At 38.0% G+C, this 15,850-nt stretch overlaps 1 protein-coding gene and 1 long non-coding RNA gene across 2 annotated transcripts in view; one reads left to right on the top strand and one right to left on the bottom strand.

Moving 5' to 3' along the window:
• Positions 1-10,324, top strand: part of LOC148131312 (uncharacterized) — an 85,323-nt gene extending 74,999 nt beyond the window's left edge. Inside the window, exons 2-4 of the long non-coding RNA XR_015748717.1 lie at positions 5,275-5,412; positions 9,297-9,346; positions 10,259-10,324. This is a non-coding gene — a long non-coding RNA (uncharacterized LOC148131312). The remainder of the gene's footprint in view (positions 1-5,274; positions 5,413-9,296; positions 9,347-10,258) is intronic.
• CACNA1E (calcium voltage-gated channel subunit alpha1 E) overlaps positions 5,406-15,850 on the bottom strand; it is a 295,321-nt gene continuing 284,876 nt past the window's right edge. The window contains exons 46-47 of the mRNA XM_087960861.1: positions 12,220-12,410; positions 5,406-10,765 (exon numbers count right to left, since the gene is read on the bottom strand). Of these exons, the coding sequence (XP_087816987.1) occupies positions 10,226-10,765; positions 12,220-12,410 (731 nt within the window). The 3' untranslated portion in view covers positions 5,406-10,225. The remainder of the gene's footprint in view (positions 10,766-12,219; positions 12,411-15,850) is intronic.

Here is a 15,850-nt window from a genome sequence, read left to right on the forward strand (position 1 = left end):
CTCAGTCCAATCCACCTCACAGGGTTGTTAATTGTGGGGAAATCAGGAGGGGGAAGCAGCATTAGGTATGTTCACCACCTTGTTATTTATAAAAATAAAAGTGGGATAAAAATATTTAAAACACTATTATGAAGAAGAATCCACACTTTCATTGTTGTCAATATAATTTGTGCTTTTCCATCTACTTTAATAAGATGATGACGTATATTAATCAATTCATGTGGGATTTCAAACAAAGTATTAGATGAATTAGAAAACCCATTGATACGAAGTCCTTGTTCCTTTATAGACCTATTTTAGCCTCACTTATGACTTTTGTGGTCTTTTATTATGAAAAGGAAATTCAATCATACCTACAATTTTGGTGTGGGATTGTATTGGTGGAACAAGTGGTGCAGTGGCCTAGAGGTGGAGCTCTCGCCTCACAATCAGGAGGCTGTGAGTTCGATCCTAGGTAGCAGCAGATATTTCTCTCCATGGGCACAATGAGTAATTATCTGCTGTGAACTCTGCATTGGCAACAGGAAGGGCAGCCAGCCAGTAAACACTCTGCTCCATTCAATTGCCCCGACTCCATCCCGATATAAGTGATTACAGGGTCATTAAAAGACAAAAAAAAAATGTGTTGGTGAAAGGACAAATGGACAAAACAGCATAAGGAGGAGCCCAATAAAGAAAAAGTAATTAATTGATACTGCTAAACTATTTCTACTCTCACCAACTCTCATGTAAAGGTATCTCTGATGAATTCTGATCTATCCAGTGTACTTATAAATAGTGCATATGTAAAAGAAGAATGTTGGATATCTGTTAATTTTGGTTCTACTTGACTGTAGGCTAGTGATTAAGATTTTATGACAATCCCTTTTTCTTTCACCCAGTGCTGGCTAATCTCCAACATAAGCCTGATTAATAATTGCACATAGTTCCTAGAATCAGTGCCACAAAGCCACAGATATTTTAGAATTGGTTTATTGTAAAACACTATGTAAATTATGCAAAACGTTTTGGGAAGTATGCCAAATATTTAAGCTAATGTATTTGACAAAGTTGGCATTGGTCCACACACACACAAAAATGTAAGCTATAATAAATTCTAGACAACGTGGGAACCGTTGGGTCGTTGTTTTAGGGATATGTCCTTATCTAAACTGATGGGTTAAAAAAAGCAGTGGGACTGCGAGCAACTTTCAACTTCATGTCAGCTTCCCCATTGATTTTTCTTGTGGGAAGCTGGCAAGAGAGTCTTGGAAATGATGATTAGGTGATTGTGGTTGACCGCAGTGGTGCAGCAGTACTGACGCAGCCACAAAATAAGCCAAATTTCAACTTCATAGGTGAAATGGATCCTGGAGTTTGAATGGATTTTTTAAAACTTATCCCATCTCAGGTCTGTTGATTCAAAAAAAATGTTGCTGTATGTTTTGCCCAGTTGAAGATTACAAACAGTAGAGTTTTAGTAATATGCGTGTGAGTTAGCCTCTTGGCTCTTTGATCGGCCTGTCCAATTTTTAGTTTTGCATGGTTTGACTAGCTAGCCACGAGTAGAACTGTTATAAATGAAGAAGATGGACTATGCGTTTTTCTTGCATTTGTCTCTTTTTCCGGAAGAACTTACACTTCTCTTTCCCACATGGCTTTCCAGCAGAGCAGCAAAGGTAGTAGTTGTGAAAAGTATGCATTCATCCAGCCTAAGGTGTAGAATTAGAGGAGCACAGAGCACAGATCATAGGTAGATTATTTTGGGCAACAGCTGACTTGGGACAAAACCTTTAAAAGTAAGAATGTGTTCTTATTTTTGAAAAGGAAAGGAAAACTTAACTTATATCTGAAGATACACTCTATGGGCTGAATTACATTTTTGTAGAGTACTTTTAATGTATTTTTTTTTTTTTTGTAATTCCAGCCCATTACATTTCCCCTTCACCTCAATTACCACTAACAAGGCCCATAGCACTCTCATTCTGCTTCATGTATTCAGAAGCATTTATCACATCTTCTTCAGACTGTTTCCTCTTAGCTTTAGTTGGATTTAAACAACCCAATTCTTAAAAAAATAAAAATAAAAGTTCCATGAGCTAAATTATTCATTTTATTTGTTCATGAATGCAGTTGTTGGGGTAGTTCCTGTACAAAATCTTTTTTGGAATATTGTATAAAAGTATTATTGTACTGTAGACAGTAGCACATGACCAAGTAGATATTTTCTCTCCCCGTCCCATGCACCAATATGTGGCTTTTCTGCGCTCTAATTCCTTGATTGTCCTGAGTCAGAGGTCCCACCTGTCCAGAAATAATAATCAAACAACACTCTTCTTCCCATTTCATCTCGGGTGATCTTTGTATCTTTTGAAATATTTTAAAACAAACAAACATTTCTTTTCTTGGTAAAGAATCCCTAGAGCCACTGAAATGATTCTCAACGTTCTGAAAGCTTTTTGAAATCTGCTATAGGAAAGTAATCAGCCAATCAAAGGTCTCTGCGATCAGATGGAGAATAAACTTTGGGGTTCTTGGTGCTCCCTGAGGTTGGATAGTTCACTTGCAGATGTTTCATCACCAAACAAGGTAACATCATCAGTGCTAATAGGGAGTGGGGTTGCTCTCATTTTACATTAGTGGCTTGCCTTGTTGGTGGAAGCGATATTGGTGGCTTTTTGATTAGGCTGCTGTTTACTGTTGGCTTGTTACTCAAAGAACCACAAAGATCATTCTCACCGACAATGACAGGACAAGCCAGCAGAATATAAAATGAGTACAAACTCCACTCTCTTCTAGTACTGATGTTACCTAGTTTGGTAACGAAATGTCTGCAAGAAAACTATCAAGCTCAGAGAGTACCAAGACCCAAGAGGTCAATGTTCTCTTCTATTGGAGAATAAATTGTAAAAGGAGGTTCTTATATATATATTTATATATATATATATACATATATAAAAGCCCAGAGTGTTCATTTGACGAGAAAGGCAGGGATTTCATCAAGCAGGCAAACAAATGAATAAAAATATACTGGTTTTTTTTTTAAAACACAATGTACAGTTTGGAGAGAACTTTAAAAAAAAAACTTTAAAGAGAAAAGGTATAGGCAAAAGTTATTCTTTACAACAAGGTTTTATTTTCTTTGACCAAAAATAAAAACAAACAAAAACAAAAAACCAAAATAACAGAAAAGAAACCATTAAAAGTTATACAGATCTGTAATTTTCTTTTCTTTCTTTGTGGGTTTTTTTTTGGACCCAAACAAGCATTTATGTTACAATATATCTCCCATGTCAACTTGTAATGCTGAAAGCATCATCATCTGGCTTTGGATGTGGTGCTCTGCTACCCCTGCAGAGAACCGATGCCCTTGCTGCTTCTACTATGAAGTGAGGACCCAGAAGCTTCACAGGAGTAAACCACATGAAGAGATACCTGGCTTAACATGTGCCAACTCAGCATTAATGAAAGAGAATCTGCTGGAGCCTCCATTTGGGTTTTGCTGGCCCCGATACCAAATTAAGATAAAATGGCTTTAGGAGCTTACTTGAGGCTTGATATGAATGGCTATTTTGGGCTTCTACATCTGTTTTCATTGACCTCTGCCCATGGATATCAATTGGAGACATTTTAGTTCCCCTCTGCATTTGGACTCCATTGAATTGGGTTTGTCTCCAAATTTATCCAGAAAGACCCTTCTTTTGCATTTCACAGAGCTTAATCAAATTGCCTTCTGTTTGTCCTTTGGAAATACTTCCCTTCCTGTTTGTGCATCTGTTATGTTATTGAGTGACATAGGGTGAAAGCTTCAACCAGGTTTTAAAAGAAGTCCTCTCATTTTCAAAATGCCTTTTTGGAGCACAGTAATTCTTGAGCGGAGAGGCTAACAACAGCAAATAATTTCAAAGTCTTGTTTATGCCAGAAATACATGTGGTATTTAGCCAAATACATGAAACAAAACTTAAATGTACTCTGAAACCGCAACCTCAACTCAGCCTTAATCCTTACGATTGCTTCTTAATATCCAGCCCCAGTTCAACTCTACTAAATGCTGTTGCAGGTTGGGTTACATATTTGTATCTCACTATTTACCCCCAGACTATAAATACTGCAACAAAAAAAAAATTCTCATCAAAACGGATCATTGAGAGGAAGCTAAATTTAATTGATGTAATTTGCATTTTTATGTCAATTTATATCATTTGCATAAGTATAGCTTTTATAATTGTCATTTACATAAATTTGCATCATTTGAGTAATTTCATAATTACCTCAAATATATAAATTGATGTAAGTGATATAAATTACATCTGCTGTTGGATAAGTTTGGAAATGAATGTTTTTGTCCATTGACTAAGAGAGAGATCTGAACTAAAATTTTATCCACTACATCCTAATGAGGGTTTGTGTTTTATTATTAATCAAATGGGAAGGGAACTCAGATACAGTCCTCTCACGTACCAACAAAACCCCCAACTTTACAATAAGTCGTTTTGTTATGTTAGAGATCACTCGGCAGTCTGATGCAGAAACCTGTCCTTAGGGTTGTTGACATATACAGCTTGCCACTAATCTGCTGTTTTCCAGTTGTTAACTGTACTAAATTTGCAAGAGGTAGTATATCTGTAAGATATATCTATTAAAAAGTTTACTATGAACATCTATAGCTTGTTAATTCAAAGCCAAAATTGTTTTTTTTCCAGATTAGAAACACCCTTTTTTTTAAAAAAAAAAGTCAACTAATTGCACTTACACACTTCTGAAAGTCAGTAGCTAAATTTAGTCCACTTGGATGTATGACCAGCCTTTTCCTGGATTGAGTCCATTCAGTTTTTATTAAAAATGGAAATATAAGACTTTCCCTCCTTCTATATAGCATTCTTCATAGATTGTCTCCATGATGCTATTTGCCTGTCTGATATTCTGCAGGTAGAGATGCTGACCCTTTCCCTTGCAAATAATCATGCTGGAATTGTAGGAGGTGAACTGGGAGTAGAAAGGGAAGACGTTAATGCAGTTAGTGGTGCTCACACAAGGGCTTGGTCAAAATACAATGGCACGGCAAGAAGATTATTCCACATCCCAAATTTTTAAGTGAAATGAAAATATATAGGAATACTACTTTGTATCCAAAGATGGCGATATCCCACAAATCTCCCAATTACCCTGAACTGTATTAATGTCTATTAGTAGGTAGCTAGTACAGTATTGGAGGGAAAAACTGGAAGAAAAAAAAGGCAAGAATAGATCTCTAAATATATTAGTATTTCAGAAAATGTTACATTTTTTAATAGATGCCTGCCTTCTTCCAAAACTGGAGAGAGCCAAAAACTCATTCTGCCTTGACTTGTTGGCTGTAAAGAGAAATCCATCTTGTTAAAGAGACTGTCTGAAAAGGAAGCAAGCCATAGAGAGCTCTGAGCACATTATTGGTAAGATCTCAAATCTGCCACCATGTGCATATTAAATACAGTATTTGGTTTGTTCTTCCGGCTGGATTCTCCTGCATTAGTACTCAAGCTGCTCTTATGCCTGCAATTCCTGGTGCTGCTCCATAATCTCATCTAGGGAGATAAGCTGCATCCCCAGGGATGAAGTTGGATGCTTCCTGCAGAGTAACCAAAGGCATCTTTCCAAGCCAGGCAAATTAATTCTGAGTCCTGGGCTTATGCCCTTAGAAACACCAGGTGTCTTTTTCTTGATTAAAACTAACAAAGTAAAGCTATTTCCTTACTCCAATATTCATTAAACTGGAATCATACTATACTTTCCACAAATTTATTTGATCTAGCTACCTTTGTTTCTGAAGTTTAGGAGCAGTTCAAGCCTTCATAGAAAACTTTCAGTGATGGACTTAAGAGGGTTTCTCCCCACATCCCACAAAGACAGACAAATTCTAAAAAGGCTTACATAAGCTTCATAGAACCCACTTGTCTGTATCCATAATAATAATAAAAAGAAGTCAGAGTGAGGCAACTTTAAAAGAAGCAGGAAATAAGACTTTTTCCTCCACCATTCTCCTTCCCACTCTAATATGCACAAAATATTTTTTCCCTACAGATTAGCTCTATTATGTATGGAAAATCTAACATATCAGAAATGGTCCCACATTGAGACTTAAATGCCAATCTTATTTACAAGGTAGGTCAGGTAGGAAAGAGGATCTTCTCAGGTTTATAATGTGAAGAGCTGCATCTCTGTGAAAGATGCAAGGAAGAATTTGCCAATGCACTTGCTTAAAGTGCAGCACAAGGTTCTAGGAGGAAGATCAAGAACGTCTCCCTTTCTTTCTTTTAGCCCAGCTGACCAGGTTTATAAAGTGTTGAGGGTAAAGAGAACAAAATTTTGTTCTTGGAGAACAACATTACTATAATAGTGCCTCTTCTTTACTTAATGCTGATCTCTTTTAGAATATTAATACAAAAATAAATAAAAATCTTTCAGAACTAAAGCACCTTCAGCAGGCGACTTGAAATGTTGAAGAGATTGTCATTATTTCGTGGATTGGAGATGGCATCAGAGAAGCACTTTTCAAGCTACTTTTCAGGTTCTTTGATCGGCTTTCTAAATTTTCATACTGCCTCAAAAAAACTTATTTGACAAAAGTAATAATGGAATGAAATGGTGATTATGGCATAAATAGAACTATTGGAATGCAAAACATTGTGTGACCACTACAGGGCAGCAAGCTATCTATTTGCTGCCATCTAGAAATCATTTGTATTTTTGCAACCCAGATACGATGGTCCAAGTTTTAAAATAGGAATGTTATATCAATGTTAACATTTGTCTGCCCATGTGCTTTATGAAGTAATAATAAAATATAAAATAGAGGTAGAAATATTTTGTGAAATGATTTTGAAAATCTGGTATGGTAATTATATATATATTTTTGGTATAGAACTTCTGCTGGCTCTTGTAGCTTTCCAAGAAGATGGGCTAAGATTGTGCAAATTTAACAAAAATATCTTCTAATCCTGTCATGCTGTTTATAGCATGTAGTATAAACTATTGTTAATTTTGGTAGGAAAAAAGCTAAATATATACATCGTACTCCATTTTGTAAATCACGTTCATATTTCAGATATAAAACAGACATGGATTTAATTCTATCAAAGAAAATGTCTAAGATCAACTCACACAGTGACAAAACTGAGCCAATTTGGTTTTATTAACCTCCTTTGAGGAATCCTGGGATATTATATTATCTGGTTACAGGAATTTAGACAAGATCCCTGGAACCTTCTATAGAAATTTAATAACAAAACTAATTTTAAGCAGCACAAGTTTTCCCCATTTGAAGTCAGGGCTGGGAATACCCAGGAACACGAGAAAAAGAATATTGCAGATCATCCACATGACTTGGCAACAGAAATGTGGGTCCTTTCCACTCACAGGCAATGACTGTGTATGATGTCCCCCTGCAGTTCAATGCCAGACATACATCCTAGCCTGATGAGACAGTTGTTGATACAGAGCTACAAAAGGGAGGAAGCAGAACGTAGGCTAACTAGGCTAAAAATAGGCTAAGGAGAAGAATTCCCTGATCTTAATAGTGGAGGGGGAAAAATGTATGCTAGTTTAGTCAGAGCCACAAACCAAATAAGAATTCTGTACTTTTTGCCAAATCTGTCTATGCCTTTCTATAAGCTAGGATGTCCCACATTCAGCTTGAAAAATGCACCATTGATCCATATTAAGTTTAAAGAGACAGGATATGTTTAAAAACTAGAAGGTCTCAGGTTCCATCCCTGGTAACTCTAGGCAGAATTGGTCAAAGGCCCCACTTGGGAAACCTGGATAGGTTTTACTAGTCAATTCAGAATCAACAGCTTTGCCAATGCATGAAAATGTATAAGAAGCTCTTATGCTCCTCCCCAAAGCAACATTTGAAAAGCACAAACAATACCTATAGCTTCAGCATTTTCTTTTCAAGTGTTATCAGCAAGGAAAGCAAATAAACCTAAATACTCAAAATGAACCTAAACATCTGACTGCTATGAGTAAGCACCAGCAATGCACTAGCAGAGTCATGCCATTATTTCATGCCATACCAGGGTCTTCTGCAGGGGGTGAACAAAAAAAAGAAAGATGGCATCCACAACGAGATCGATTCTCTGCCTGTTTTTTAATGTATCATATCCTGCAGACAACCTGGTGCCACACTGTTAGTTGGGTTCACTGTCCATTACTGTTTCTTGGGACTGCTCTCTAAAAGTGCTTCTTTCTCACTGTTCCTCTCTGGAATTGAATAATGATTGCTAGAGACAGAGGTTAGCAGATTAACTACATTGCAACTCAACAATGAAGAGGAGGCATGGTGGAGAATAAAATCTAGGATAGCAGAAAAGTATTAGGTATCCTTGTACTATGTGAGAATTGATTGGAGGATGTGTTAAATGAAAAAAAATCTCTAGGAAAAAAAGAAAGAAATTAGCACAAAAGTGCTAAAAAAAATAAAAGAAAATTCCCATTAGAAACTCCCAGACATATTTTTAAACTGAAAAACCAAATCAGATTTAGTAACTCCAGAAGTTGTGAGTGCTCCAACACTGGAGGTGTTTAAGAAGAGAGTGGAAACCATTTGTCTGAAATGGTAGAAGTCTCTCTCTCTCTCTCTCTCTCTGATCAGGAGGCTGTTATCTGCTCTGAAAAAAGGACAATGGTATTGTTTTGCTTCTTTTTAAGGAGAATAATGTTCATGTTCTTTAGGGAGCTTGGCTTGCTGCTATTGGAGTCAAATGGCCCTTTGGGTAAACAATTAAAATACCAGTTATTTTCAGTTATCTAAAAAGGATGAGACCCGATGTCTTAAAATACCAGTTATTAAAATACTAGTTATTTTTACTTATCTAAAAAGGATGAGACCTGATGTCTTAATGGACTTCCTGCCTTCCATGCTCAGGAAAGAAGATTCCTGCTGAAATAAACAAGAGGGTGATCAAAGAAAACATGAGTGGGTGAAATCACCTCTACCCTGTGTGTCTTCTTTTGTGGATGGAAAAGTTACCATCGTTAACTACTGAGTGTGCTGGACTTCCCATACAAATTAGTTGGGATGTTTTTGACTACAATTCTTTTTTTTTTTTTACTGGGGATGTTATAGAGTGGAACAAAGTTCTATCCCAGAAAATCTGGTGGGCCTCAAGATTAAAAAAAGAAGAAGTAAAAACTTACCCACCAGATCCTTTCTCAACTGCTCTGAAACACAAATGTTCAGTGTTGGCATACTCCCTTCTCATCCTACCAAATTAAAAATAACTTTAAAGCTCATTTAAGAAGAAAAATCAGCACCAGTGTTCTCCCTTACTACTAGGCTGGGAGATGCCAGCAACATACAGCATTCTTTTGGGGAGGAAATCTCAGGTAAATATTTGGAGAATTTGAGTAAAAATACTTCCTATCTCTGACGTCAGACAACATACAGCCTTAGCGCTGGCCTTTTATCAATGTATTAAAATAAATCTCTACATATACACACTTTCCATCCTTTCTGAACTCAGAATATATGCCCAAGAATGATGGGTTAAGTACATTTAGTGTCACAACAATTACCACATTGATAGTGGTGGTTTATGCATCAGGTTGGTTTTATTGAACCAAATGTTTTTTCTCACACTTGCCCAGGCTACCCTCCCTTCCTTTCACCCTATTCTCTTTTTAAAAGTGTGTCCTAAGATGAGAAGTTTGTTTTGTTTTGTTTTTGAAAAAAGGGCTAACTTGTCTAGAGGACTGCAAATGGACCTTGTCCTGAAGCAGCTCTGCATAGGATCCAGCAATGAATTCACTGGTCTTACTGGCCAACCTATAGGATGGATCTCCGAAAGAGATAAGGCCTTTCTCAAGCCCTGAAATCTCTCACATGATCCCACCCGCAACCACCGTCTTGAAATCCTTCTTTTTGGGGGGATGAAAATGATGCTTTAAAAACCCTTAGTCTTTAGCTTATTTCTTGCTCTGCTTTCCCAGTAAATTCTACCCTCCTTACTCTTGGCTTTGGGAGACACCGTGTCAAGTGGCTTTGTGATGAAGGCTGCTGTTGCCCTGTTTCACTGTCCTTTAACAAACCGGCGCACCTTTTCTGTGCAAAAGGAAAAGAAGGGAGACAAAGAAATTGTGAATGGACTTTGTTTTGCATGAAGGCTCTGGGTTGTTTTTTTCCTCCTGCATTTGATTTCCATTTCATTTCATTTCAAATGTGGCAATCAGCATGCATCAAAGGGGACAGGGGAGAGGAAGTAGCTTCTAGCACTTGTCGTCTTCTTCCGTATCACTTAGTACTTCGATGCCAGCCCCATAAATCATGCTTTGTGATGCTCCTCTCCTCCTCCTCCGATAATGCCCGTTGGGCATCTGCCAACCATGCCTAGAGCGAGGGCCTGATGCAATTGTGTTGGAGCGGCCAAGGCTGGTGGCCACAGCAGCCTCAAAAGTGAGTGTCTCCTCCTCGCCACAGTCTGAAGCGTGGGAGTCATCCTGGAGCATCAGGTAAGGCTCTGAGATGTAGCGCTGGGGAGTGGAGAGAAGGCTCTGCTTTCCCTGGAGGGAGCTGGAAGACTCAGTCAAGCAGGTATCGTTTGTCTCCAGAGTCCCAGAAAGCAGAGGGGAGCCCCCCTCACTGTCGTCAGGTGGTGGGGAGGTGTCACCACAGTGCTGCATCATAGCAGCGTAGGAGATGAGAGGTCGCGGCTTTGGTGGCACTGGAGGGAGTTGACGGTGGCTTCGCCTTGGCGTGCTGGTGTCAGACAGAGAAGGGATGGAGCTCTCGCTCAAGGAGCCTGTGCCCTGCAAGAAAGGGAAAAGCCAGATACAAAGTTCTGGGGTGTTCAGCGGACGCCAGGCCCCGCCTCAACGAAAGGGTCTGCTGGGAGAGGCAAGAAGGGCAGAGAACACTTTTGTCTCTGTTGACCAATCTTTCCTGAACTGAAGAAACCGGCACTATGTATTATAATTTAAAGACCATCCACCCCATCCACTGATGAGTCAAGTTGGCATTTGGAGAAAAAAAATAATAGAAAAGGCACAATTTAAAATAATGCTAAAGATTAATATAAAGGTAGAGGCTTCCCCTGTCCAGTCATGTCTGACTACAGGGGGTGGTGCTCCTCTTGTTTCTTAGCTGAGGGAGCCAGCGTTGTCCAAAGACATTTCCATGATCATGTGGCCAGCATGACTATATGTTGAAGTGTACAGAACGCTGTTACCTTCCCACTGAAGTGGTGCCTATTTATCTGCTTGTATTTGCATGCTTTCAAACTGCTAGGTTTGCAGGAGCTGGAGCATGTAACAGGAGCTCACTCCATCGCATGGCACTTGGGTCTCGAACCTGGGCTGTTGGCTTTCCAGCTGACAAATTCAGCATCTTTAACTGCTGACCCATTGTGCCCCCATATAATCGTCACGAATTTCTATCATTCTGGATATTTTTGTTGATTTCCTCCAGCTATCAATTTTTTCAGTATTGTTGTAATGTTTTAAGGGCCTGAACACTGAAATTCAAGGGCAAAAGTTTGGTGCTACAATTTAGAGAGCCAGTGGAGATTTCCACAGCAAGTAAGAAAATGTACTTTCACCATAACAGAAATCTGTGGGCTCTCTGAGGCCCTCTCTGAACTTCAGTGCTGCCTGCAGAGTCACTTTGCAGGATGCACCAACACATTATGGAGACCCTCATAGTATCTGCAGGTTACTCACCCTAGGCAAAACAATCCATAACAGAGACACTCTTTGTAACTGTGAGCCAAAGGATGGATCCCTGTTTGCTCTCCATGTCTTTCTAATATGCTTCTGGCTTGCTCTAGCCTTTTATACATGAATATCTTCAATTTAATTTTTGACAGGATTTCATCTGATATTAAGTCAATGAAAACCAATTTGCCTGTCAAAAGCTACTTTTTGCATTTCACATTCCCCTCTAACCAGGCCATGCAAAGCAGAGTGGAAGCTTCCATTTACTGTATATTTAACATACAATGCAAAATATTAAATCAAAACAGAAGAACCTTTTTTAAAAATTGTACATTGTGACTGATCATAATTATAGTTTGAAGTCTGTTCCAATGAACCATAACTAAAGCTAACTTTCATTTATCTGGTATTAAACATTGCAGCTAGTCAAAAATGGAAGCAAGCATTTCTGAAAGGCTCCTTGTAGTATATTAGGAGAGGATAGCAGTTGCTCCAAACATTACACCAATATTTCCAGATATTTCTCTTGATCTTTGCAGTTTTACACCCACCTGTCTGTTGGGAGTTTGTGACCTGCCTTCACTGGGAGACCTGGAATGATGTCGCTCTGGAGAATCTATATCTGCTTGTGGACTCCTTTCCTCTGAGTTGCAACGAGAAATATCTGGAGAAAGTAGATGCCTTCGCTCCTTGGATCGGCCTCGTTCTCTGCCTCCTGACCGATGTGTATCAGATCGGTGGCCTATTTATTTAAAAAAATGGCAGGATTACAGGAAAATTTCACACTTGGGATCTTTTGAGCAGTGTGAATGCCTTCTATACCATGTATAATGTTTGATATGAGAAATATTTTTCTCTTCCTTAACCTATCCATCAAGTCAAAAGCTATCACAAACATTTTATTTTTATTTTTATATGACCTTTCAATTGCTTTACCATTTATATGACCTTTTCACTGCTATTGAAGCCATTATTTTACTGTACAATATTTATGACTTAAAAAGTATATACAACAACCTAAAGCATTCTCCTTTTGCATTTCCTTTTTGACTGCACGAGTCAAAAAGAGGGCTGTGAAAATATTTACAGACCCCTCACATCCTGGACATAAACTGTTTCAACTCCCCCTCAAAACGACGCTATGGAGCACTGCACACCAGAACAACTAGACACAAGGACAGTTTTTCCCTGAAAGCCATCACTCTGCTAAACAAATAATTCCCTCAACACTGTTCAACTATTTACAAAGTGTGCACTACTATTACTGTTAATCTTCTCACCACTCCTTATCACCCATCCCCTCCCACTTGACTGTTTCCTAGTATGATTTGATTGTTGATTGTACCCTATGACTATCATTAAGTGTTGTACGTTAAGATTCTTGATTCTTAATGAATGTACCTTTTCTTTATGTATACTGAGAGTATTTACACCAAGACAAATTCCTTGTGTGTCCACACTTGGCCAATAAAGTATTCTTTGTTTTGCATCATCTTACTGCCATTGTTCCTATAGTATAATAACCCCATTGTTTGTCATGGGTCTTCTGTTGCTTTTTTATTCTAAGTAGCCAGCATGGTATAGTTAAAGAAGAATATCAGGCTAATACTTGGGAGACTCGGGTTCAAATTCCTACTGAACCACGGAGCTTCCTATGGCCTTGCTGATGTCTCTCAGATTGCTGTAAAGACAAACTATTAGTAGGGAGAATCACATAGGTTGCTCTGGGTTGCTTAAAAAAAATAGGGATGTAAGTGTAACCTATAATTAACTTACTATAGTCCTGGCACATTAAATCTTCGTAAGTGTTACATTTGGACATCACTAGTTCAATTTTGTTAAATCATTTCCTTAACTTCTCCAGTTCTTTGTGTTTGGCCTTGCCAAGCAAGAACAGTGGCTGTACATATTGTTGCAGCAGAGGCCTTCTCACACATGCAAAGAAATGCAGTAAAGTCCACAGTTCTTCATAAAGCCATTTTAGCCATCACTTATTTGAAGAGCAAATTGATATTTGGACTGCAAGCAAACTCTCGAGGCACATTCCAGATTTTGCACAGCTATTTCTTACCTTCTCTTTTTCCAAGTCTCAAATCGACAGTTTTTACTTACTAAGTTCCTAGCCAAATTGCAGAAAATTCTGTCCAATTTAATGGAAAAGCTGAATTCGCCAGTTATAAAGCAGGATTCACACAATTAAATGGATGAACACCGTCCTACACATGCCAGTGGAAAAGGCCTGCTACGGACCCTGTGATAAGGAATTGAAGCAAGGAGAAGAGCCTTTTCTGCTGTGGTTCCATCCCTAGGGAACATTCTTCCACTGGAGATGAGAACTGCATTTCCTGTTTTGACTTTCTGGATGGGTATTAAAACCTGGCTTTGCCGGTTGGCCTGGGACCCCAAGGGGAGCACTCACTGTTGGAGGTGACTAATGGGATAAGAAGACCTCATTCCTGCCCCATCTGTCCCTTGGCTCTTGTAGGCATAGTTTTAGCACAGTTTTTAATCATATTTTAATGTTGGTTTGTTTTAATCTTTTAACTGTTTTTACTTGTTTCTATAATTTGTAAGCTACCCAGATTCACCTTGTAGGGGAGCTGGCATAGAAATTTAATAGATAAATAAAAACTGCATGTCCTTAAAGATAATCTTCTGAATGCATCTAGTTGAGGTCACTTAATTTGATTTACTTAATAACTGAATTTAGCTTGCAGATGGTTTATTAAAAAAAAAAAGGAATTGTCTTGCCCTGATCGAATGATCTTATCACAAGGCAGTAAATCAACTTTCATAAACTAAGCTCCTTCTTTATACAAAGCAGGAATTATTCAGTGTGGAAAAGAAAAAGGAAAGAAAGAAAAGGAGCAAATTTTCATCTGCCAATGAAAGACAAACCAGCTCAGTAGTTTAATTGCTTTTAAAATCAAGATGTGGTGGTTTAGTGTTATGGGTAGGCATAAAGGAAATCTGTTTGCAGAACAAAATGTTATTTTTGGTTTACGTTCATAGTTTTTATCAGAACTAGCTATAGGTGCTAAACATATACCACTGGCACAAAAGTGGCCTGGGCCATATTGCTGGAAATAAATAACTTAGCATATCATCTTCCAACAGAAATGATGCTCATAGCATGTGGAAGAGCAGGGGAGAAGCCCAGATCAGAGTGGGATGGAAAACGGAGACACACATATAATTATATTTTTAATTGTTTATTTGACTATAGGAAATAAGGAAGGAAAGTGTTTCTCTCTCTTTAAAAAAGAAGTGAAGAATCAGGAAAACCATATCATATTAATCTTGACTGAGCCCTGGTGGTTAAGTGCAGTATTGCAGGCAAACTCTGTCCATAGCCTGGAGTTCAATCCTGATGAGGCTCAAAGTTGACTCAGATTTCCATCCTTCCGAGGTTGGTAAAATGAGGACCCAGATCATTGGAGCCAATATGCAAATAATGCTGACATTGTAAATCTCCCAGTGTGTTGTAAAGTACTAAGGGGCAATATATAAATCTAAATGCTGTTGCTATTGACTAAGAATGTTTCCACCCAAAGTTTTTTTATTCAGTAAAAATTTGACTGGGTATATGCGTCTGTATAATGTCACCTTGCAGTTCTCATATACTGTCCTACTGCTTCTGTCCTTTATTTTCTACAAACATTCTAGAAAGAAGAAAAATATGGAATACTGTAGCTTTTCACTGAAAGCTGTTTTCTCTGTGGAAGGATTCCAAATAATTAGAACAAGCATGCATAAGTGAGACATGATCAAATGTATTAAATGAAAGGCAGATAAATCATTCAATCACTATTTGATAAAGTGCTTGGCAAAATGCCTTTTATATGGTTTGATTTCAGGAAAGACATTGATGTAGCTTTTATAGAATGCCTGCATTCCATAAATTAGATCCTTATAAAATAGAATATATAAATAGTATTTGGAAGTAGCACACAGAATTCTGCAGCAGGATGTCTCAATTATGTTTTTTAAAATAAAATAATTAACAATTTTGGACAAAAGAATCAGGTCTTTTTGCCAAAAAAACTGTAATTAATATAATTTTCTCCAAACTATTGACACTGGAATCAGAATTCAAAAGGATTTGTCTGCAAATAGCAGGATGCTGTTCATTAGTGACAATTCTGAAGTATCTACATACAGGAAATACAAAAGTGAATACAC

The sequence above is a fragment of the Notechis scutatus genome, chromosome 3, assembly GCF_049901735.1.
Source record: "Notechis scutatus isolate UNSWTSFEM ecotype Mainland chromosome 3, rNotScu1.2, whole genome shotgun sequence".
Classification (NCBI taxonomy): domain Eukaryota; kingdom Metazoa; phylum Chordata; class Lepidosauria; order Squamata; family Elapidae; genus Notechis; species Notechis scutatus.